General features: G+C 39.8%; 1 protein-coding gene across 5 annotated transcripts in view; it reads right to left on the reverse strand.

Moving 5' to 3' along the window:
• Window positions 1-25,937, reverse strand: part of MYOCD (myocardin) — a 191,388-nt gene that overhangs the window by 49,150 nt on the left and 116,301 nt on the right. For all 5 annotated transcript variants that reach the window (XM_044068157.1, XM_044068156.1, XM_044068154.1 and 2 more), the window contains 2 exons: window positions 20,362-20,546; window positions 2,922-3,041 (listed from right to left, as the gene is read on the reverse strand). In XM_044068157.1, the coding sequence (XP_043924092.1) occupies window positions 2,922-3,041; window positions 20,362-20,546 (305 nt within the window). The remainder of the gene's footprint in view (window positions 1-2,921; window positions 3,042-20,361; window positions 20,547-25,937) is intronic.

Consider the following 25,937-nt stretch of genomic DNA (forward strand, 5'->3'; position numbering starts at 1 on the left):
GCTCATGTACCAGAGGGCTGACTAGAATAGGGGTACCACTGAAGGGCTGAAGGCCTACTTGACAATTTTGATGGGAGCATGTGGTTGTTCTGCATTCCTGAACTTTACTGGATTCTACTGGAAGTACCTCTGACTCTACATCTTAATTTAACAAAACATTTTTACATGAGTGAAACACTAGCTGCAGTTAGTCCTTTGTGAGATATGTATAAATACTTTGAGCGTTTTCTGAGGTATGTATAAGTAATTTTACTGTTATCCGCAATGATTTCCCATCCCGCATGTTATTCTTATTCCTGTTAGGTTGTACCAGTGTCTATGCTACAGGGAAGACTATATTTCATGATGTGCGACAATTCCATTTTATTTTATTTCATTATCAACTGGATAAACCCACTAGATACAAAGGCCCCTTTCAGGGCAACATGGGTGCAGTGTCTAATTAAGTGACTTGCTCAAAATCACACAGCAGGTAAATAGTAACTGAGGGAATTAACCCTTGGACTACAGGATAAAGACCATTAGTAGCTCATAGCTCAATAAACTTCCAGACCACCTGGAAGAAGGAATTTACACTGTTGGAACTTGTGCACCAAACTTCTGAAAGAAGTCAAAATGTTCCTGTACTTCTAGCAGTTACATGTTTACATAGGGAACAAACCCTGCAGACCCACATTCCATATAGAGAAAGCCTGGATTCAGTCACCACTAATAGTCAGTTTTGTGCTTAGACAACCTCATTCAAAGAGCAGGTCTTATTTATTTGGGTTTTTTTTACTATAAAACCGAATATTTTGTTTTTTTGTGATTTTCACTGATCTCATAGTTAGAAGATAGTAATGGGGATCATTTTGGGGCAAAACCCTTCACATGGAATAGAGGAGTTTATAGCCACAAAAATAATGATTAAATAGTTTATTGTTTTGTACTGCTGTATTTATGGGTTAATAATTATATGTTCTTTGGCAATTTTGGTTTTGACTGTTTATTAGTTATTTGGTATTTGATGGTTAGGATTATGTCAGGTAACTATTGTCTGGTTGGATGGTTTGGTATTTGATGTTAGGATTATGTCAGGTAACTATTGTCTGGTTGGGGAGTTTTATGTTAAGAGGTATGTGATTGTTGCCTAGTTTGGTGTTTCTAATGTTGGGATTATGTCATGTAATTATACATGAGTTATGTTATATGCAGCAGGTATAATGAAGACTGAAGGTGACAAATAAAGGGAGGTATTGTTCATCAAGATTATAGGTGCTGAATCTGGGCTGGGAAGAGGAATAGCACAGCATGAGATGGCAAGATCATATTTTAGTTTGTCCTCTCTGCCTGTGATCATCAGCTCTCTCTCATGGCCAGTTGGCCTACTTGTTCTCTATTACTCAGATGAGGGATGACTGGGAGGGCAATCATTTAGGCAGCCATTAGGGTTGGTTCATGTTCCTACTTGAAGCCCTATCTTTTGCTTGGTTTACATCAGTGAAGGGAGGGCATATGATGGACTGCCTGGACGGGTTGTCATTCACTTTTTCAAGGGGTATTACAAGCAGCAGCTCTGCTGTCCTGTCCTCAGATGTGGGTGATGGTTTTCACAGACTCAGCAGAAGCGACTCCAGTCAGGTGAGATGGCCACATTCCTTCACTCCTTTCTCTCCCTGTTTGGCTCTTCCAGTGCTAGCACCAGTAACCAAACCTCATCACCTGGGTCGCAGTCATGGCTCCATCCCTTTGTACCACATAGCTAGGCAAATATCAAGAGCATAAACTAAACAGACTGGCTGATAACAGGTGCTAAGAAATGCTGTCAACTAACATCCAGGAAACTAAAAGAGACTGGGTACTTGGTTCTCCCAACAATTTCAAAGCTATTTGCTGAGTAGTGATTGTTTATACTCATTTTATGAAACATTTGAAAACATTTTAGATATGTCATGGCGCATTGAACAGATGACATAACTGCATTGCCCAGTGCATGATGATGTTCTGTACCTTTCGGTTTGAATTTAGGGTAACTGCAGTGCCCACTAAATGATGATGTTCTGTACCTTTTGGTTTGAATTTAGGGTAACTGCAGTGCCCAGTGCATGATGATGTTCTGTGCCTTTCGGTTTGAATTTAGGGTAACTGCAGTGCCCAGTGCATGATGATGTTCTGCACCTTTCGGTTTGACTTTAGGTGCTATCTCACAACTACACATGCAAAGGGTAGTACACCTTCTGCTGTCACAACTATGCAGATGGAAAAATGATAGATTTCAGTTTAGACAAGCAGACCTTTATAGCACACAGGAATCTGTGGCTCTGTGATAACGTGTGATCTGACAGAAAGCACTATTTCACAAATGACACCAGGGCTGCTGCATTTTGGGGTACACTGAGGGAATTTTAGGTACCAGATAAGCAGGACATGCATGGAAGGAGTTTGCAAATATCATAGGACTGAGCCTTCCACTTTGTTCCCTACTATATCAACAGTCAATTCTTGCAAAATAATGTGTACAGAATCTCCCTTCCATTAGCAGTTCTGTCGTATGACTCTTGTAATTAATCTAATACAATGTCTGCTGCTTCAAAGATTTTCATCTTAATTGTTACATTTCTTGAGTGCAAACCTCTGGTTAGCATATACTGAAAATTCAAATTTATTTGAGGAATATTTTCTGCTGTTTATTTTAATGGTTTTATACAAGACATAAATGTTTGCTCATAATGCCATATATCATGTACTCTACATTTACCTTTACTTGTAAGGATCTCTGGTAGATATGCTGACTGCAATAACTAAGATAAAATTTCCTTATATTATCTAGAGCTGACTTTGGAAGCACAAACATACTTTGTATGCTCCTAAATGTGGCATAAATGCATTTGTTTTGTTTTACAGTCCGGTATCATATGGTAAATATATATAGTACTAATTACCTTTATTGTAGTTGGTATAGGTATTGGTGATGTCTCTTTGTCACTGACTGCCTTTGGACTTTCTGGCTGATTACTTTTTTCCACATTATGACCATCTGCAGTTACACACTGGGAAGTAACCTAGAATGTAAAACAAACAAACAAAAAAAAATAAATAAATAAAAATCAGTAATGGCATATAGGTATACACTGGTTTAGAGGTGTGGTTAAAGGACTGCATTATTCAGTATAATTTCCAGATCATTGTAACTGCAACTTTGCTGTTAGTGTTGTATTGCTGTGAAGAAAAAAAAAACATGAGTAAAGAAACTTTTTTTGCCAGAAATTCATCTTTTTTGTACTTTGCTTGTTTACCATTGAAATTTCCATCCTGCCATCAGTATCTCACCCACATTACCACTGAGGATTACCCCACCCCCTAAACAAGATCATTTCCTGCTACAATGTGAAGTTGCTGCAGTGTGTCTTTCTTCTTATCTACAGGGAGTTAAGTTTCTGTAGGACTTCAGAAGAACACAGCCCCTAACTACACTGTCTATATCACAAGGAACCCAAACTAATACTGTCCCTGCCTTCAACTACCTGGGAGACTAGTTAGATTAATTTCAAGAAGGAACACCATCAACAAAATCAGATGCAAATAAAAGGAGCTCAGAAGAATCATGATTCAGGCCGAATGCGGTATGAAAACTGATGATAACAAGAAAGATAAAAGTACATTTTTACAAATGTATGCAGTGCCGGGGTACACTTAGTCTTGCATATTCTTGTCCTGGATGCTGTGAATGAAGAGACTGAATTAATATATTGATGGCTGTTTAATATAATATTACATAATATAATATAACATAATATAATATAATATAATATAATATAATATAATATAACATAATATAATATAACATAATATAATATAATATAATATAATATAATATAATATAATATAATATAACATAATATAATATAATATAATATAATATAATATAATATAATATAATATAATATAATATAATATAATATAATATAATATAATATAATATAATATAATATAACATAACATAACATAATATAATATAATATAATATAATATAATATAATATAATATATCATTAGAATACTGTGATTATTAAAGTGGTATGCCTTTCAGGAGTACTTGTACTACATTACGTTTGATATGTGGATTTTAAGTTTAGCATCATGTTTTAATTTGCTATTATTTACGCAAACCTGTGGCACACCAGTGTCCCACAAAGCTTCATCTTTAGTCCCCTCATCTTTTAACATTTACCCTCCACACATCCATGCAACAGACTTTCCTAATAAAGTACACAGATAACTCCACACTCATTTGCACATCTGATAACATGGCACACCTATAAAAAATTACCCAGGAAACTTTAACAGCCACTGAAACATGGATTTGTAACTTACAACTCATGCTTAAGACCCCCCCCCCAAAAAAAAAACAAACTACTTATTTTTTACCGCAAGTCTCTCTCTCTCATGAAAAAGCTAAATTTAAAGTCCTCTCTCTTGATAACACCACCATTTAAGTCACTTCTCATAGAAAATTACTAGGGATGATAGCAGATGATAATCTTAAATTCAACTTGCATATACAAAATTTCATAAGGAAAACTCATTAAAAACTAGGACTGCTTTACAGAGCCAAAAAATTTCTTACCCAACTCAACTAAAACTACACTTGCCACTACTTATGTCCTTCCCACACTTCTCTATGGAGCTTACATCCTTACTAACCTCCAAGCATCACAAAATCAAAACTTGAACAATACTATACAAGCATAAAGGGCTCCTCTTAGACCTGCCCTTAAAAATAGGAGACACAGAAAATAGATATAGTGTGATTTTTGATGAATAGGACTCGTAACCTTTTATGATGATATTTTTATGTAGTATAAATGTATTTGTTTTTAAGTAAGCGATATATGTCCTTTTTTATATATATGCATATATAATTGTTTTTTATGTATGTGTGTATATATATATATATATATATATATATATATATATATATATATATATATATATATATATATGTTTAGATATGGTTGAATTTTAAAATGCATCTGTTCAATTTTTGTTGATTCATGAAAGTTTTATGAAGCTGATGCCTTTAAGCGGCTATTTCACTAATTGATTAATTGTGTTGATTGACATTTTTTTAATTTTTTATATAAGCCTCATTTTAGATTTGACTGTTATAGGCTTGATGAAGCTTGATAGCGAAAGCGCTTGCCAATTGTGTACCTGAATAAAACTGCTACTTTGTGTTTTAAATCGAGAGTGAATTTATACTTCATTTGGATTTGATATCCCAGGAACCAGGGTCTGAAGAAACGTGACTGCTTTTTATACTATTTGTTTGCTGACTGCCTGGGGTTATTGCGAGCTAGTTTCTGATTTTATTTTTAATACTATAGCAAAGTTGATAAATTTGCAGCAAATATCCCTTTTAGAACCCACCGCTGTTAGCGCTAAAAAGTATAAATTGGTTAGAACTACCACATCAACTAACATATACTCAATGTCTACCAGCTGTAAAATTATTCAGCATCTATCTGCTTGTGGAGCACTAAATACCATTCTATACAGCTGTGTTCCCAGTCGGTCATTACGATCCAGTGATAAAACGTGTTGTCTGTCCACAAACCTATAAATCTGCTGAATATTGTCTGTACTCATACCATGTTGCTAAGGCCTGGAACTCCTTATTTGTATTCATCAGGTCAAGATGGGGCCTCAGTTTAATGTCCCTTCCAAAGGGTAGCACCATCCTTACTCTGCACTGAAGGGTCAATAATCAATCTGTCTCATGTGGGAATAGAACCCACAGTCTTCTGCACTTAAAGCAAGTGTGCTACTTGTTGAAACACTGACACAGTTTTAAATGCAGGTGACCAAGCATGACTCACAGAGCCTATGGCCTGTTTTCAGGACAGACACAGCCAGGCTTAGCTATATGTGCTTATATAGAGCAAACATTCAAAAACAGTAACATCGGCAAATGGTACAGAACATTACATAGCCTGCATTAGACAGAGTAAAAAGGCACATTCTAAATGACAGTCAGCCAATAGTGCAGGATATCATATTGCACATTATTAAAATCTTACATCAATAATTGTTTAATACCGGTAATTAAAGCAACCAAGCAGCACATGATAAAATATGTGTTAAAAATATGTGTGTGTCTGTGTGTATATACATATCATCAATATATATATATATATATATATATATATATATATATATATATATATATATATATATATTGATTTATCTATCTATAAATATATAAACAATGTTCAAATTCAAAAAATGTCAACACTCATTCAGTCGACCTTTTCAACTAGAGTATTGCTAAAGCCGAACAATCAAAAAGCAGAACATCAACAGATTGAAAAAGGAAAAACAAAGGTGATCTTTTGATAAAAAGTCCCACTGGACCAAAATACTAAATTTATGTGAATAGTGGTACTTTTAGGGGAAAGAGTTTTTCATATGGTAATAGGGTTGGGGGTAGGGTTAAATATGAGTATGGTGGCCAGAGAGGCTTGACCACCCTGATTCACCTTAATATGTGTGCTAACCCTTACATATAATTTGTGGGGGAGAGCGTGAGATTCCCCACACCACCCACGGCAGAATTCTAATCTCATGAAAAAAAATGACATCCATATGATAGGTGCTTGCATTAGTAAATTGTAACTCAGTGAGTTATTAGGAAACACAGAAAAGCAACATTGGGGAGCAAATGGTTGTAACTAAGAAAATGGTGCTTTTGAGATAGGAATATAGGATCTGAATTGCCTAGACATATTATGACCTTACTAAGTTTAACGCTCTTGACTGCCAAAAAAGCAATTCCTAGAAAATGGAAATTGAAATCTAAATCAACATAACTGAAGAACTGAATATTGCAAAGGAGATAAAAGAAAGTACAGTTGTGTACCCTTACCGTAAATGTAGTTGTTCGAGTGTATTCACTGTTGCAGTCATCACATTTGGGTTATCTGCTTGCAGTAGCCCTCTGTCGGCCTGATTAACAAAGTCTTGGGTCCTGCGTTGGTTGCTGTCTCTTCTTCCATGACATCAGGTCGTCAGGGGTATAAAACATGCAGCCGACGCCATTACATCAGCTTTCCTTGCCCCAGATGTCAGGTGCCCCCCTAATGAGAAGCAATTAAATCTGTAAATATACAAGGTTATACCTCCAACAAAAAAGCAAATACACCAGAAAGCTTTTAAGCATAGTAAAGGAGAGAAGAGGTATAGCCAAAATAAGTCAGGGGGCTGGTGGGAGGGTAACCATTACTGCAACAGTGAATACACTTGAACATCTACATTTATGGTAAGTGTATACAACTGTACTATGTTCTTCGTGTTTCCCTGTTGCAGTTATCACATTTGGGTAGATTCCCAAAGCTAAGGTTGGGAGGAGGAAATTTGATAGCATTAGGTCCAGCTATAAGGCCCTGCAAGACTGCAGTGGCAAAGCCAGCTCTGGATTTAGAGAAAATCAGTAAATGGTAATGCTTGGGCGGCCAATGTGGTGCAGCGGTTAGTGTTGCTGCCTCACAGAAGAGGTTCTCCAGTTCGATCCTTGGCTGGGGTGCCTTCTGTGTGGAGTCTGCATGTCTTCCCTGTGGTCGCATGGGTTTCCTCCCGGTGCTCCGGTTTCCTCCCACATCCCAAAGACATGCTGTAGGTGGATTGGACACTCTAATTTGGCCCTAGGTGTGAATGCGTGCATGTATGTGCCTTCAGTAGAAGGTTGGGCACCGGGCTGGCAACTCAACACCGTAAAAACTCCACTGCCAATTATGAGTGGACAGATGATCCGCTGTGGCGATCCCTAACTGGGAAAAGCCGAAAGAAGAAGAAGGTAAATGGTAATGCTTGGTGAAAGTATGTACAGAACTCCAGGTAGCAGCTTCTAGGATGTCCCTAGTAGGTACACCTTTGAGAAAGGCTATAGAGGTAGATGCAGCCCTGGTTGAATGGGGTCTGATCCCCTGTGGGATAGGTTTTCCATGGTGCTTATAGCAGAAATGAATGCAATGGCCTATCCATTTAGAAATGGTTTGCTTTGAAATAGCCTTTCCCTCTGTCCCTGCAGCAAATGCCACCAGCAGTTGTTCAGATTTCCTTTGAGGTTTAGTCCTGTCCAAATAGAATCTAAGTTGTCTGTGCACATCTAAGGAGTGCAGTGTCCATTCCCCTTTCTTCTGTGGATTAGGAAAGAAGGTTGGCAAATGAATGGCCTGATTAAGGGCCACACTGGATACTACTTTGGGCATGAAAGAGGGATTGGTCCTGAGGGACACCCTGTCCACATGAAAGATGATGAAAGCCTCCACTGACATAAGGGCCTGTAATTCAGATACCCTTCTTGCTGAAGTGATTGCTAAAAGGAAAGTTGTTTTCCAAGAAAGGAATTTTAAATCTGCAGTAGCAGCTGGCTCAAAAGGAGGAAGGGTGAGTTTCTCCAATACAAAGTTAAGGTCCCAGGCTGGAGTTGGAGCTCTCCTGGGTGGTCTTATTTTGGCCTCTCTAGGGAACTGCTTGAGCAGTGGATGAGAGAAGAGGGGAGGTTCTGTGTTATAATGAGCTGAAATGGCTGAGGCATGAATTTTTATTGAGGAAAAAGACAGGCCCTTGTGAAGCATCTCAGTTAAGTATAGTAAAATCTGAGGTAAATTGGGTACTGCTGTGTTCATCCCTTGCAATTGGTTCCAGGCACAGAATCTTTTCCATTCTTCAGCATAAGATTTTCTAGTACTAGGCCTCCTTGCCTCTAAAATGATATCCATCACTGGTTTACTGAGGGATGGTAAATGAGAAATTAGGTAATTAGCCAGGCTGCTAGGTTCAGTGTTTGAAGCTGAGGGTGTAGAATCTGGTTCTCCTGCTGAGGCAGCAGGGTAGGAGTCTGAGGCAGGTACCATGGGGCCAACAGTGACACACTGCGCAAGAGGGGGTACCAGTGTTGGCATGGCCAGTCTGGTGCAATCAAAATCGTCCTTGGTTTGTCTTGCTTTATCTTTAGTAGTACCTTGGAGAGCAGAGGCAGAGGAGGAAAGGCATAAACTGATAGATTTTTCCAGCTGAAGAACAGAGCATCCACTTTCCAAGCTTGTCTGTGGGGAGTCCTTGAGCAAAATTTGTCCAATTGATAGTTCTGGTGCGAGGCAAACAGGTCTATATCTGGGCTCCCCCATTTGCTTGTCAACATGTTGAAAATCCTAGGTTCCAGTTTCCACTTGTGTGGGTCCATGAGTTTTCTGCTTAGTTCGTCTGCCAGTGTACTTAGTTTCCCTGGCAGGAATTGAGCTTGTAGATGCACTTGGTAGCTCAAGGCTGTGTTCCACAATGCCATGGCTAGTCTGCAGAACTGCAGAAGGGGTAAGAATGCGTATCCCACTGCTTATTTGCTCAGATGAGGTCTCAGCAGATATGATAAAGATGCTGGGTGAGCTAGGGGAGAAATGGCTCCTGAGGGTACTAATTGCAGTGTGGAGAGAAAGGCATATTCCAGATGACTGGAGAATAAGCATACTTGTGCCAGTGTACAAGAACAAAGGAGACATCCACAACTGTGGACAGTACAGAGGCATCAAACTCCTACCACACTGCATGAAAGTTCTGGAGAGGGCGATTGATAAATGGATACGCAGAATAGTAGAATGTAAGATGGGAGATGAACAGTTCGGATGTTTGCATTGAGACAGATACTTGAGAAGAAACTAGAGAAGAGGAGAGAGTCAAACTGGGATTTCCTAGACTTGGAGAAAGCATATGACAAGGTCCCAAGAAAGCTGATCTGGGCAGTACTGCAGTGGTTTGAAGTCCCAGAAACATTGGTAGAATTAGTACAGGCTATGTACAAGGACCCAGTGACTCAAGTACGAACAGTGTTTGGCCTCACTGAGGGGTTCCCAGTGGGAGTGGGTATACACTAAGGTTCAGCTCTGAGCCCACTGCTGTTCATACTGGTAATGGACTACATCAGCAAACAGGTTGGAGGGGTCAGACCAACAAAGCTGCTGTATGCAGATGATGTGGCAGTACAGGCAGACTCTGATCTAGAACTTCAGCAAAGGATAGGAGAATGGAATGCAAATCTGAAGGCACATGGGATGAAACTAAGCACAGATAAGACAGTGGTAATGGCAGCAGATTGGGGAAATCAGAAGAAGCTGAGAATAGAGATAGATGGGAATATAGTGGAACAGGTAAACAGCTTCAAGTATCTGGTAGGGGTGGTTGAGGAGAAGGGTAGTCTGAATGAAGAGGTCAAAGCTAGAATCAGAGGGGCTGCAGCCAACTGGCATAAAGTATCAGGTGTAGTATATGACAGAAGAATGCCAAAGAAGCTGAAAAGTAAGGTGTACAAGACAGTGGTGCGACCAGTACTACTGTATGGTATAGAAACCTGGGCAGTAAAGGCAGAACAGTTGAAGAAGCTAGAGGTGATGGAAATTAAGTGCCTGAGAAAGGTGGTAGGATGCACACTGCGGGACAGGTGAAGAAATGAGGACATAAGAGCAGAAGCCAAAGTAGCTCCAATTGCAGAAAAGATCAAAGAAAACAGATTACGATGGTATGGGCACATGTGTAGAAAAGCAGAAGACAATCTGGTGAGGGAGATTTGGGACAGACACGAAGAAGGTAAGAGGAAGCGAGGGCGTCCAGCAAAGAGGTGGATGGATTGTGTGAAAGAAGATCTGCAACAGTCAGGCATGAGTGTTGAAGAAGGCAGGAGAGTGGCACTGAATCGAGAGAGTTGGCGACAGTTAATACGATACCCCGACCCCATGTAAATGGGAAAAAGGGGATGATGATGATGATGATGATTTATGTACCACATAACAGTGGTGTTGTCCATCTTTACCATTAATTGTCCTGGAAGAATGTGGTCCTTGAAGGCTGTTAGAGCATTCTGTACAACTAACATTTCTTTTTGATTGATATGCAGGTGCATTTGACTTGGGTTCCATTTGCCCTGAATGCACTTCCCTGCCAGATGAGCCCCCCCCCCCCATGTCTCTGCCCACCAAAGGAACTCTAGGTGTAGGCGAGGTATGATAGGAATCATTGCTTCTAGATCCTGAGAATGTTGACACCATAGGCTTTTTAGATACCATTGTAGTTTCCTCATATGCAGCCATGCATGTGGAATTAGAAGAATGCAGAAGGCCATGAACCCCAAGGCTTGTAATATTTGCCTTTCAGATAGCAGGGTTTTTGTGGCCCCTTGTTTGAAGTAGGTTGTCAAATGAATTTGTTTCTCTGGCGTGAGGAAAGCCATCTGGGAAGTTGTATTCAAGCTTGCTCCCAGGAATATAATTTGTTGACAGGGTACCAGGTGTGATTTATTTTCATTTATGGTGTACCCCAGACAAGTTAGCACCCTTTGTACAAAGGCCAGATGTTTCAAAAGTATGTCATGGCTTTCTGCCTGAACTAGACAATCATCCAGATGTGGGTATATTTGCATATTTCTTTGCCTGCAAAATGCAGTGACTGGAGCTAGGCACTTTGTGAATACCCTGGGTGCAGTAGATAAGCCAAAGGGCAGTGCAGAGAACTGATAGTGCATGTAGCCTGCTTTGAAGCGTAGGTATCTTCTGCAAGATTCGCTGATTGGGATGTGCAGGTATGCTTCCTTTAAATCTAGTGTTGCCAACCAGGCATCTTTGCCTAGCATAGGAAGCCACTGGTGAAGAGTCAGCATCTTGAATTTTGGAATCACCAAAAAGGTGTTTAGAGTAGACAGGTTCAGGACAGGACGCCATGAATTGTCTTTTCTGGGTACCAGGAAAAGTCTTGAGTAGAAACCTTATCCCTTTTCCTCTTTTGGTATCAATTGAATAGCCCCTATGCTTAAGAGATAGTACTTGCTTTTGGGCCTCTGCCCACTGATTTGGAGGTAGATCCAGCCAACCTCTTGGATGTGTGGAAGTGAAATCTGTATCCTTGGGACACTATATTTAAAACCCATTTGTCCTGGGTAATGAGTCCCCAGTTCTTTGCATGAAGTGCAATCTTTCCCCCCAAAGGGGCAGACAGTTGAGAAGTGCTTGGAAGTTTTAAAAAGAGGTCATTGAGACAGTTTATCATAGGGGGGAGTTTTATTACTCCCAGATTTGGAAGTGGAGGCCCCCCACTGCTTAGTCCTGTACGTCTCCTGTGACTGAAGCCTGGGTGCTCTGCTGGATCTGGGTTTGGACTGAGAAGGTCTGAAAGAGGCAGGAAAGGGCCAGTTCTTAGAAGGCCAATGCCTACTAAATCTTCGAGGTTGTAGTTGTAAAAAATATTTAACAGTTTGCATAGATTTAGCTTTTTCCTCCATCTTTTTAAGAACTTCTTCTGCCTTGTTTCCAAACAGGCGGTCCTGATTTAAGGGAGCATCCAGTAATTTCACTTTGACATGATCTGCCAAGGATTGCTCCTTAAGCCAAGCATGCCTTCTAAGTACAGACCCAGTTACAGTAGCCCTGCAAGATGCCTCTAGTGAATCAAAACCACATTGCAAAGTATGTTTACCAATTTGTTCAGCAGAATGCATTAAATCCTGTAAATCTTTATTTTCAGCACAATCAGGAATCAACATAATTTTCTGTTTAAGCAATCCAATAATATACTGCTGATACTTTAACATATGAAACTGGCAATTCAAGGCCCTAATGGCCAAAGTTGCAGAAGTGTATACCTTCTTACCCCATCTATTCAGCGCCCTGGAGTCTCTATCAGAGGGGGTAGGATTTTTGGCAGTAGTACCCTTAATGCCCTTGGGTCCCTGTGAAATGGTCTCAGGATCCGCAGTAGGATTTTTGAAAAGGAACTTGTGAGAGTCAGGAACCCTGTAATATCTATCAGGTTTTCTGAGAGCAGTAGGTAAAGAGTCAGGGGCCATGCTAGATTCAGAAAAGGCATCATCAACAATGCCCAGTACAGGAGGTATAGCTAAAGGCCTGTGCTGGGACAGGAGTAAGAAATCCCTAAGCATCGTTTTAGCATCAGAGAAATCCTGACTTTCCCAATGAAAATACTCCCTGAGAGTATGCAAGGTTTCTCCAAAAGAGAAATCCTCTGGGGGGGGGGGGCAGAGGGAATAGAGTCCTCAGCATCAGAATCCTCATAGATAGATAAGGGTAAATCCTGGTCATCAGAGGAAACAGAAATTTCACAATCCTGGTCAGAAGTATCATAAGCAAACTCAGCCCTAGGTCTCTTACAGGGGGAAGGTTGGCTTCCCCTGATTAAAGTAATAAGGTCTTCAGCCATTCTTATCATTTGTTTTTTAGGCATAGAGGCCTGACCATGCAGTCTGGGCGTCAGTTTTCTAGGCATGGTTCGAGTTTTAGGCCTTGAAGAAGAAGATGGCATTGGTTTAATATGCAAGTCAGTAGGCCTGAATACACCCTCAGAAGCTGGTGCCTGCACAGCGCCTCCGGACCCATCCAAGTTAGAGACATCCGCAGGTTCCACAGTTGAAGCATCTCGAGTGGGTCTCAGTAGGGGTTTGTGAATCTGAAGTAGTGGGTATCAGGGGTTGCGAAAGTGCCTCAATGAGTACCGGCGAACTGGCGACTGGCTTAGGAGAAGCATTGTCAGCAGTTTTGGACCTAGGCAGCCTGTCTCTGTCTTTATCTTTGCGTTTTTTCAGAATGTCGGTAGTCGGATGACTTACCGAAGACATATCAGGATAATTGAACCGAGCACGAAAATATTTAGAAGCAAAAATATACCAACGACGAATAGTTCATGGTTAAAATAAGGCACAAAACCGACAGTGAGGTACGTTGTGGTCAGGGCCAAGGCAAGGAATACAGTACGAATGAAAATCTTTATGAGGTATTTGCTTTCCACAAGAAATGCAATTATTTACTTTTACTGACATCGGTTTAGAGCAAGAAAAAGTTTCCCCAATGGGGTACTTAGCTTTTAGTTGAAGACTTCGGTTCTGAAATTCGAAAATGAAAATTTCAGGAGTTGGCCGACCGGCACTTGCGAACTGCTTCTGCTTCGGGCACTGCACGGGAAGAAAGACTGATGTAATGGCGTCGGCTGCATGTTTTATACCCCTGATGACCTTACATCACAGAAGAAGAGACAGCAACCGACGCAGGACCCAAGACTTTGTTAATCAGGCCGTCTGAGGGCTACTGCAAGCCGATAACCCAAATGTGATGACTGCAACAGTGAAACACGAAGAACATCTGGAGGTGGGATCTTTAGAATAGGAAAAAATAAATTATATAGAAAAAATGGAATTGTGCAAACAATTCATTGAGAATAATGTTCTTGTGGAGAAGTGATGTTTAAGGGAAGGCAGGAATTGATCAAATTATGTAATGGAATGAATGATAATTGTTAAAAAGAAAACATATGTAAACTGTATGAAAATAATGAACAATGTTACCATGGTTTGTTTTGTTTTGTATTAATGTATGTGTGCCTATGTCATTGTTTAAAATGTGATTTAATAAAGATGTTTAAAAAAGTCTACCATCTTCAACTGGAAGTTACTGTCAGGGAGAATTGGAATAGCAAGGCCAATTCTTAGTTGTCTTAGGACAGGATTAGTGTCTATTCTGAGAAGACTGATAGTAGCACACACTTTAAATGACTTTCTCACATGCAGGCATGCCCAGTGCTCATATTCTGCCTTACAGTTAGCATTTCACTAAATAAATAAAACTCCATGTTGGATGCGCTATACCTGTAAGTGAAATTAGCACATAACTGGACTGAAACTCAAACCTCACTGATGCTGCTAAAGCATTTTGCAGGCGGAATGCTCCTGAGTGGGGAGCCACAGTCCCCTACCACTACTACTTTAATATACTAACTCTGAGCTTGATGTTCTTCGAAGTAAGGGGAATGCTCTGAGGTAGTGTAACCTCAGACTTAGTATGTATATTCCCTGTAATTATATTTTCAGGCTGGCTTTTCTGAATATCACAGTTGTGGTCCTTGTAATTTTAACGGGAACCCTAGAAAAATGTTATGAGCTTCTAAAGTTACTTCAGTGTTTCTGTGACTTTGAGAAATGTACATCTGACATCATACTGGTATTTAAAAATACCCTACTTTTTTGCTCTTTGGCTAATGTTATTCCCTATAAAATATCTGACAAACATTTGTGTTAATCTGTACTATAGTATCAGTAGTAATGTTAATTTACTGTCTACCAAACACAATCATGACAGAAAAGGGTCCATTTTATCACCTCACCTGTCTAGTTAATAAATAAAATAAAGCAAAAAACATTTTCTTATAGCAAATGTTCACTAGGTCACTTGTAGTGCAGATGCCTAGTGGGTACCCTATAGTCAGGGCACCAGGAAACCAGTGCAGTAGCGATAATTAGTCCATTGCTATGGCTACATGGAGAGAGACTGAACATTTTGTATTTAGCTGGAGGGGTGCAGTGCCATTAGGCATTTATCACTTAGGCATCTGCTATCTCTCTACCCTTGTTGTGGATTGTGCATATCTATTCTTTATTTGTTTGCCTATGATCAGGCTATGCCACACTTAAGGACAATTATGTCACCAAGGTGAAGAGCAGTGCAACTTGGGCTTGATCATGCCCCTACCCCATACTACCACTCTGTGGCTGTAGTCTGTTAGGGGAATCTTCAGTTGAAACATCACAAATGGAAAGTCAGCAACTAATATCTTCATAAACCAGACCGGGATGTGGCATTTTTAAAAGGAATTGCGACAATCATTATGTAATGTGTCCATACAGCTTACCTTGACCTGGCCAAGGATCTTGATACAATAAACCCAATCAAGCATTATTGACAAGCTCACTAAATTAGGTATAAACCCTTTTATCACCCACTGGATAGCTAACTGGTTCACTGTTAGCACCCAGGAGGTCAAAAATAGATGAAGCCATCTCCATCAAGAGGCTAGTCACTAGTGAAGTCCCCCAGGGTTGGTTACTGGGCCTTCTCCTTTTTGGCATGTATTTCTCTGAAGTGGAAGCAAACACTGGGGGTTTATGGCTGACAAAATTTGCAGATGATTGGTGCCAAAGTCATGGTCTTAGACTCAATGCTAAGAAATTAATAATTGTACACTTTGGGAAGTCAATCATCTTATATAATTACCATGTTGAAATTATGCCCCCTAAGAGTCAACCCAGTGGTCAGGGATCTGGGTATGCACATAGACAGTAGCCGTACTTTGACCACCACACGACCACAGTGGTGAGGGAGTCCTTTTATGTTGCACAACTTATGAGTAAGGACATGGCATCTGGGTCCAAAGAGAACATTGTCGCATTGTACTCTGCCCTTATCAGACCAATCACAGAGTACAATTCTTCCTTCGATATGTACCTGACCAGACATATGCAGCAACTAGAATGACCTCAGAGGTTCCTTACAAAAAGAATACAAGGCATAGCAAGCCTGCCTTATGCAGAGTGCCTTAAAGCCTTTTCGTCTAGTCATTATGCTATAGAATGCTGAGGGGAGATTTATGCCTAGCTTACAAGGCATCTGCAGACCCCACACTTATGACCCTCCTGATATTCATAAGTCAAATAGTACTAATCAAACAAGGTCTATGGGCTGAATTTTGTCTGTGACATAAACAGAACATACTGAAGAACCAGATATGTGTCCCAAAGACTGCCCCTCCTATGGAACAAGCTTCCCATTCATGTGAAGCTGAGCACATCTATTACTCAATTTAAGCACAACCTAGAACAGTGGATGGGGAATAGGAATTTACACCTAGCCTGGCACCCATGTCCCTTATGGACAGAGGTAGCTTATAAATGCCTGGCCATCAATGTCCTACTTGTATACATGACATCATTATTCTTTTGGGAAAACTTGACTAGGCTTAGAAAAGCCCCCCCCCCCCCCCCGAGTTGCTAGCCTAGTTACTATCTATGAATCTGTGAAAATAAACACAAAACAGATACAATTTAATGAATTTTCTGTCATCTAAAATACACTACTTATAACAGAAGTAATGCAAAACATTTAAAGTTGGAAACTGAATGTTGAAAAAACAGATCTGTATCAAAACTGTTCCGTTTATGTAATATACATACTTTCCGAATATAGCAAGCTTTTAAATAAAGCTAATCATATAGAATGGAAATGACAATACACTCTTCAGATATTTTTAGATGTGTAATATTTATCAGGCAGCTATCTTATAACTATGTTCTTACAGAAACACAGTGCGGAACTTTTAATCTATGATATTCTAAGCATTACAAACTGGCACATGAGCCCAGTAACACTTTATTAGAATCATGCAATTATACAGACTTAATGGACAATGGTTTGGCCTCAGTAACAGGAATGCCTGGAAAATTGTGATAGCTAATGCCAAGTACACAATGTAAAAAAAAAATTGGAAAGGAATGCTACCACAGCCAAGTAACTGCCACTTTTGGGTTAACATTCATTTACGAGAATTTGCAGGCTATCATAATATAGTCTGTAACCACCAGGGTAGTTGTAATTGCCAGATTAATGAAGCAGTCCATGTACATAAAGTTAGTACTGTACAAAGATAACATTAACGGACAATGTTCAAGGCTGTAGAACTGTCTGCTTATTCACATATTCCTGAACGTTAACTGCTCTTATCTGGGTCTGCTCCCCAGAAATGTTTTCTTTCATTTAGAAATAGTGCTAATTACCTTTGTATACACAAAAATCATGGTATTTAGAAATGCTTAATGTCTTTGTCTGCAGAACTGATTTATTCCTGAAATAAAACTATATAAGCATTTGCAATTTAATTTCTTCAAGATTTGTATGCTGGAATAAATTTACTATAATGAAATTCCAACTTCTTTCCCAGGAACCATGTTTCTAGTTGGTATCTACATAGGCTGCTGAGCTCTGCTAGTGATTGTTATGTGCATTTAATAGAGTGAGATCTTTCAAATGAGATGTGTTTCAATTTTTTGAGAAGAAATGGAGATTAGAGTCATGCATTATAAGGTTATTTGCAAAGTTGCCCACAGAAAGCTGGGAATGGTCTAACTTCATTTTATGATGTTTTTTGATTTTTATGATACTTTAAATCTATCAACAAGAGTGGGATACAATGTTATTTCAAACCACAATTTTGGAGGTACCATTTTGGGTAATATTTTTCATTTTGTTAGATAGTATTTTGATGTTTTACAAAGCCTTTCAGTCTGTGTCTTCATCATTTATATCTACTGCAGTTGTTAACAGTTCAGGGCAGCACTGATGGTTTTAGCACATCTTGGTTATAAAAACTGAAACAAAATGTGAACCAGTGAATTGGAATGCTAATAAAGCATGTTATCTTGTTAATCAGTATCTAGTAATAGTATTTATCCTTCTCAGTTGACTCCACCTGACTGAATTTAAACAGAGTTCATTGGTCAGTAGTGGCAATTATGGGGCATCGCTTTTAGTGGAAGACTCATTTTAATTTTAAATCATTCACTTGCTAACCAGGTTTGAGAACTCATTTGTCTCTGACCTTTTTCAACCCTCACTTAGGCCACAAGAGCAATGGAAAAAATGCAAAATGACAAAGAATTTGGAATAGTGAACTAGCATGTATTTAGGAGCTGGGGAAAATGGAAGGACCAGGAGAAGACTACATGTTGATATTGGAAGAACATGCTGTCTTAAGACAGACAGCAAGTGGAAATCAGGACTGAATATCTGGCTCTGAAGCTGTGAGGTAGGGATCCTAACAATTGGTTGGTATTGCTTCTGTAACATGGATGAGTAGTGGGCAGCAGCTGTTACTCATGATGGCAGAACAATCTTATACTTCATTTTACGGAAAGACCTACAGTGGGGTGTTGTGCTTCCCATGGTATGTGTGGTGCAATGGCTAGGAGCTACCCCCAGTAGACAATGAATGTTAATGGTTTAATTTGTAAAACAGGAATGACCTGTGGGTCATTTACCAAACATGGTGGCATACAAATAGTTTCTATGATAACTTCTGGAGCATGAATGACCCATAAGGTCAGTTGCCACCCATGATGAATACCGATAATCATTTCTGGAATATGGACGTGCAGAGGGGTGGAAATTATTTAGGGTGATATGATTATCAGTTTTGATGCTGTAATTTCTGGACACAGCTGAGCAGTGTGATTGGGGTGCCAGAGGTTAGTTTTCTGTCGGAGTATATTTTTTGGAGGTTAACTTCATCCATTTGTCTGTCTCTTTAGCCAACCTCATATCCATCTGCTCATCCATCCATCTATTCATCCATGCAGACAGGTATCCACCCATCTATTCATCCATGGACTAGTGCATTCACCCATCTATTTATCCATGCATTACTGCATCTACCTGTCTATTCAGCCATGCATTAGTGCATCCACCCATCTATTCATCCATGCACTAGTGCATCCCCCATCTATTCATCCATGCATTAGTGCATCTACCCATCTATTCAGCCATGCACTAGTGCATCCACCTATCTATTCATCCATGCACTAGTGCATCCACCCATCTATTCATCCATGCACTAGTGCATCTGTCCAGCTTTTCTTTAAATAGTAACTAAAGCTGTGGTCCAGATGACATATTACTAGTACATCTCCCATTCCTGTTGCTACAGGCCTGCAAACTTCTCTATACCACCAGGGTTATTACCAATATTTGTAGTTCAGTATTGTCTCCAATGTGTTTATATCTTACTGAGTGTATGTGCTCAGCATTGTATAATTAACTAATGATAATAACTGCAGTAATGTGGTTTTATTCTCTGCAATTTGCACCAGATTATCAATGCTGTTTGCTGAGCTGCATCTCTCTTCCCATCTTTAAGGTTTACAGGCAAAACTATGTGGAAAAATCAGGAATTTTAATATTAGCATGCAAAGAGCTACTGATGGAATGCTTCTACTCAGTTGTTAGGATGTTTCAGGAAATTTTATATGCGCCTACAATTATTTTTGTACACAAATGCAATCATTTGTAAATGGCTTGATAAGAATAGTACAGGATGAAATTATGTATGCAGAGATTAATCCACGCATTTTAGACATATGATATTAATCTGTCACTGCTATCTGGATTCTTCTTTAAGCAACATGATATGCATTAATATTAACCATATGTTTTGTTAATAAAGAAAACCTATAGGTGTCTGAGATTAATTGCTTATTCTGTGGCTTTCGTGAGTGTGTGTGTGTGTGTGTGTGTGTGTCAATGTTTGTGTGTGTCAATGTGTGCACGGGGGGGGGGGGCATGGGTGGTCTAAGCATATGACTCCATAGATATGTATGTCTATGTAATATGTGTGGTATAAAATACTCCTTACATGTTATGATGTCATGCTCTCAGTGTAGCAGATCCGGTGCAGAAATTTGTATGTCTGGTAAAGGAGTGGATTAACTGTGAGAGCCATGTGCATATATTACCTGCAGTGTGCCTGTTGCAGTAGCAGACGTTGCTGGTGCACTCTTTGAGTCGGGAGGAGAGCCCATGGAACCAGATGATTCTGGAGAGTCTTCACTTCTGGGTGGCTCTGGAGAAAGACTGTCACTGCTGCTGTCTTCATCAAAGGAAAAGGCATCAGACGCTGATGAGCAGTGTAAGTGATTTCCTTATTAAGAGAATGAGAAACAGTATGTCTATGTTTCTGTAATGAGACTGCACGGATACATACATCAAACACACTTCATTTTCTTACTCATAGGTCACATCAGCTGTTACAAATGTCCATTACAAAAACAATTCAAGAAAATAATATGTGTCAAGGTGCCTTCAACTAGTATGGGTAAATAAACCTGAATCTACTTCAGTCACCAGAAAGCACTGTTTGTAAACCTCTGTTAAACTCCATTTTATAAATGTAACTTAGCTGCACACTTACATTTTTCTTGCCTTCTACTTAGCCTTGTGGGATTTTCTGTGCAGTGTATGCAGGCATTTCCAAGTATGCAGACATAACCCTGTCACTTAAGGGAACGTTGAATTATGTTTTGCATAATACGTTTACTTCTGACTGCTAACAATGCTGTAATACTTTGTTTGTCAGTTGCTGACTCCATCAAAAAAATGCATTGTTTGAAATGCGGGTTGTAGTGGACAGCAATACTACCACTTGATTTTTCTGTCTGAATTCAATGAAAGCACATTTAATAAACTCAACAGTTGTTTTTACATATTTGTGAAGCTATATGACCAGCTTGCAAGCATTCTTCCTAATTTTAAGCATTTTCCTAGATCCAAGAAATTATATATGATTTAATATGCATATTTCTGAAGTTAAATAGCAGTTAATGACATAGTAGAATACACATTCAATAGACAATTCATAATGTCAGCTGGTCGAAAATCACAGTGTCTGACTTCACAGAGCTTGGAAATGGAATGAAGAAATACAAACACAGACAACAGTGGGAAAGTGAAGACATAGGGCCCTTTTATCTCCAGTGGATCTGCTTCTGTGACAATCACTCATCACCCTGTGTGGCATCGACCAGGTGTGCGCTGGCCTGGCTGTATGTGTATACTTACCGGCATGACACTAAATCTTACTTGTATGGCTTCTCAAATGTCGGACTGCAGCACTGATAGATGTTGCACATTTACTACCCTAACATGATGGCATACTTGGCAACTTGCCACAAACAGCCAAGCCACTACATTTGAACATATTGGATACTGCAACACATCCTATACCTTTTTAATAATCAAGTTCTCAAAATGTTTTCTATAATTCTATCTGTAGTATATATAGCATAATGGGTCTGCATGAAACCTGTATAAAATGATTATCAATGGAAAACAGCTTTTTTTAAGTGTGAGTGTGCATTTCTACGTGCGTGTGAGTATCCTTATGAGCATACATATGCATGTGTGTGTATATTTTGTGTACTTGCACACACAAGCAAACACATATGCATGTATACGTGTGTGTGTGTGTGTGTGTGTGTGTGTGTGTGTGTGTGTGTGTGTGTGCGTGTGTGCAAATGTACACATGAATGTGCATTCACATGCATACATGTACTAACATAAGAAACTACATCTTTTATACCTGACTAGTCATTGAAATCAGTGAAGGTGAAAAGACATAAAAAGTAAAAGGATCCTGCAAGGAACTACACTTCAGTTCCCTGACAAAAGTGTGTAGTAATAAGAAAAAACAAATGAAGCTCTCTGTGAACACTCACCTCTAATATGTGAACAGGCAAGATCTCTAAAACAACCAGAAGTGACAGAAATGCAACTAGCAAACCGTTTGTGAGCTCGACTAAAAATGAAAAGCAGTTTCCCTTATTAATAAAATAACACATGTAATTTATAGTCTTACCAAAAATGTTTGCTTTGCATGTGATAAAATACTCAATACTGCCTGCAAAACATGAGTATGATAAATCAGAGATAAGTAGTAACACTTCTGGGAAGATATGCCAGTACCTACTACTATCACAAGTAACAGCGCAATAGCCTTTATTTATCACCAGCATTACCAGCTACATTTAATCTTAGTGTGTGCACGTGTATGTGTATGTGTACATATGTGAGTGTATGTGAGTGTGTGTGTGTGTGTGTGTGTGTGTGTGTGTGTGTGTGTGTGTGTGTGTGTGTGCATGCATGCGTGGGTGCGTGCATGTGAGTGTGTATGTGAGTATGTGAGTGTGTGTGTGTGTGTGTGTGTGTGTGTGTGTGTGAGTGTGTGTGTGTGTGCATGCATGCGTGGGTGCGTGCATGTGAGTGTGTATGTGAGTATGTGAGTGTGTGTGTGTGTGTGTGTGTGTGTGTGTGTGTGTGTGTGTGTGTGTGTGCATGCGTGTGTGGGTGCGTGCATGTGAGTGTGTATGTGAGTATGTGAGTGTGTGTGTGTGTGTGTGTGTGTGTGTGTGTGTGTGTGTTTGCATGTGCAAATGTACACATGAATGTGCATGCACATGCATACATGTACTAACATAAGAAACTACATCTTTTATACCTGACTAGTCATTGAAATCAGTGAAGGTGAAAAGACATAAAAAGTAAAAGGATCCTGCAAGGAACTACACTTTAGTTCCCTGACAAAAGTGTGTAGTAATAAGAAAAAACAAAAGAAGCTCTCTGTGAACACTCACCTCTAATATGTGAACAGGCAAGATCTCTAAAACAACCAAAAGTGACAGAAATGCAACTAGCAAACCGTTTGTGAGCGCGACTAAAAATGAAAAGCAGTTTCCCTTATTAATAAAATAACACATGTAATTTATAGTCTTACCAAAAATGTTTGCTCTGCATGTGATAAAATACTCAATACTGCCTGCAAAACATGAGTATGATAAATCAGAGATAAGTAGTAACACTTCTGGGAAGATATGCCAGTACCTACTACTATCACAAGTAACAGCGCAATAGCCTTTATTTATCACCAGCATTACCAGCTACATTTAATCTTAGTGTGTGCATGTGTATGTGTACGTATGTGAGTGTATGTGAGTGTGTGTGTGTGTGTGTGTGTGTGTGTGTGTGTGTGTGTGAGTGTGTGTGTGTGTGCATGCATGCGTGGGTGCGTGCATGTGAGTGTGTATGTGAGTATGTGAGTGTGTGTGTGTGTGTGTGTGTGTGTGTGAGTGTGTGTGTGTGCATGCGTGCGTGGGTGCGTGCATGTGAGTGTGTATGTGAGTATGTGAGTGTGTGTGTGTGTGTGTGTGTGTGTGTGTGTGTGTGTGTGTGTGTGTGTGTGTGTGCACGTATGTAAGTGGGTATGTCTAGATATGTTGAGGTTTAACATAGCCAGTTCAGCTAGAATACTTCTGGGTTGCAGGAAAAAGCCAGAGTACCCAGAAAAGAATTTGAAGGGATACGATAAAATATGCAAACTCTACATAGACAATGACTGGAGGTTAGTACTGAATGCAGAGCCCTGGAATTGTGAGGTAGAAATATAAATCAATGAGCTTCTGCACTATCTACTGCCACTAACTACCATTAGAAGTGCCACTATCAGCACTTCTGCCACTGATGTGTACTATGACCACCAGCATTGTCTCTGTAATGATATCTACCACTTCCAATGACCACCAGTATTGTCTCTATCACATCTACCACTTCCAATGACCACCAGCATGTACTCTGTAATCACATCTACCACTTCTCCAATGACCACCAGCATTGTCTCTGTTATCACATTTACCACTTCCAATGACCACCAGCATCTTTTCGGTAATCACATCTACCGCTTCCAATTACCACCAGCATTGTCTCTGTAATCACATCTACCAATTCCAATGACCACCATTATCTTCTCTGTAATCACATCTACCACTTCCAGTGACCACCAGCATTGTCTCTGTAATCACATCTACCAATTCCAATGACCACCAGCATCTTCTCGGTAATCACATCTACCACTTCCAATTACCACCAGCATTGTCTCTGTAATCATATCTACCACTTCCAATGACCCCCAGCATTGTCTCTGTAATCGCATCTACAACTTCCAATGACCACCAGCATGTACTCTGTAATCACATCTACCACTTCTCCAATGACCACCAGCATTGTCTCTGTTATCACATCTACCACTTCCAATGACCACCAGCATCTTCTCGGTAATCACATCTACCACTTCCAATTACCACCAGCATTGTCTCTGTAATCACATCTACCAATTCCAATGACCACCATCATCTTCTCTGTAATCACATCTACCACTTCCAGTGACCACCAGCATTGTCTCTGTAATCACATCTACCAATTCCAATGACCACCAGCATCTTCTCGGTAATCACATCTACCACTTCCAATTACCACCAGCATTGTCTCTGTAATCATATCTACCACTTCCAATGACCCCCAGCATTGTCTCTGTAATCGCATCTACAACTTCCAATGACCACCAGCATTGTCTCTGTAATCATATCTACCACTTCCAATGACCCCCAGCATTGTCTCTGTAATCGCATCTACAACTTCCAATGACCACCAGCATTGTTTCTGTAATCACATCTACTACTTCCAATAACCACCAGCATTGTCTCTGTAAAAACATCTCCCACTTCCAATCAGCACCATTCACCACTATTTGGCCCCAACAGGATTGATACCACCAATTACTACCACTAGTGTCACCACCTACCACCTAGCAAGTAACATCATGTCATTAGCAAAACCACCACTTGCTCCCATGACATCACCCCTCATGAATAATGGCAGCATCGACACAGCTGGCATTATTTAACAAAACCTTCACAGTGACCAGCACCACCACTTCCAACTTACTGAATCATTTATTACCCTCCAAACCCACCACTTCCTGCCTTCAAACCACCACGTATGAATAATGCCAACAAAAGTCCCACTTATTATATCGCCATTACCCAGACCACTACAGATAATGAGTAATGCCAGCACAAGCGCCATTTACCTTCACCACAGTCACAACTGACATTGCGTCCTACCATCATTACTGTAACCACCACTGCTGCAGCCACCTACCAGTGCTGCTATCATTTGCCTGGAGTAAAACTATCCCTTCCTTCCACCATTTTCGGTACCAGCACTCTAGAACAATGCTATTGCCATTACCATTAGTGATTGACAGCTATATTCTACAGGAATATGGCTCTGTCTTTCTAAGTACACACTTCTTTATCTGGCAGAAAGCTACACTCCTTGTTTTATTGCTCAGGTACACAGCTGGAAACTTTAGCAGTATTGCATGTTTTGGCTTATTCCATCTATATCAAGGAAGATGGTTTAGTATAACTAATACAATTCTTCATCTGCACTTGACATTTAGCCAGTAATAGAACAGTTTTCAAATGGATTGTATTTCTACTTTTTTAGGCCTACAAAAAGTTAGCAATGGATGTTTACTGCCAAATTAGATTTTCTTTTCTGAAAAAAAAAAAACACTAAGCTCTTTCTGATGGCTGTTTAGATTGTTGCAATTGTTCAATGCAAGATGTAGTTTCACAATATGTTAATAAACTAGGAAATGCTGCTTGAAGAAATGTCAGATAAAACCCTTGCTGCTGTT

Source organism: Protopterus annectens, chromosome 4.part0 (genome assembly GCF_019279795.1).
Source record: "Protopterus annectens isolate FY-2018-M chromosome 4.part0, PAN1.0, whole genome shotgun sequence".
NCBI lineage: Eukaryota > Metazoa > Chordata > Ceratodontiformes > Protopteridae > Protopterus > Protopterus annectens.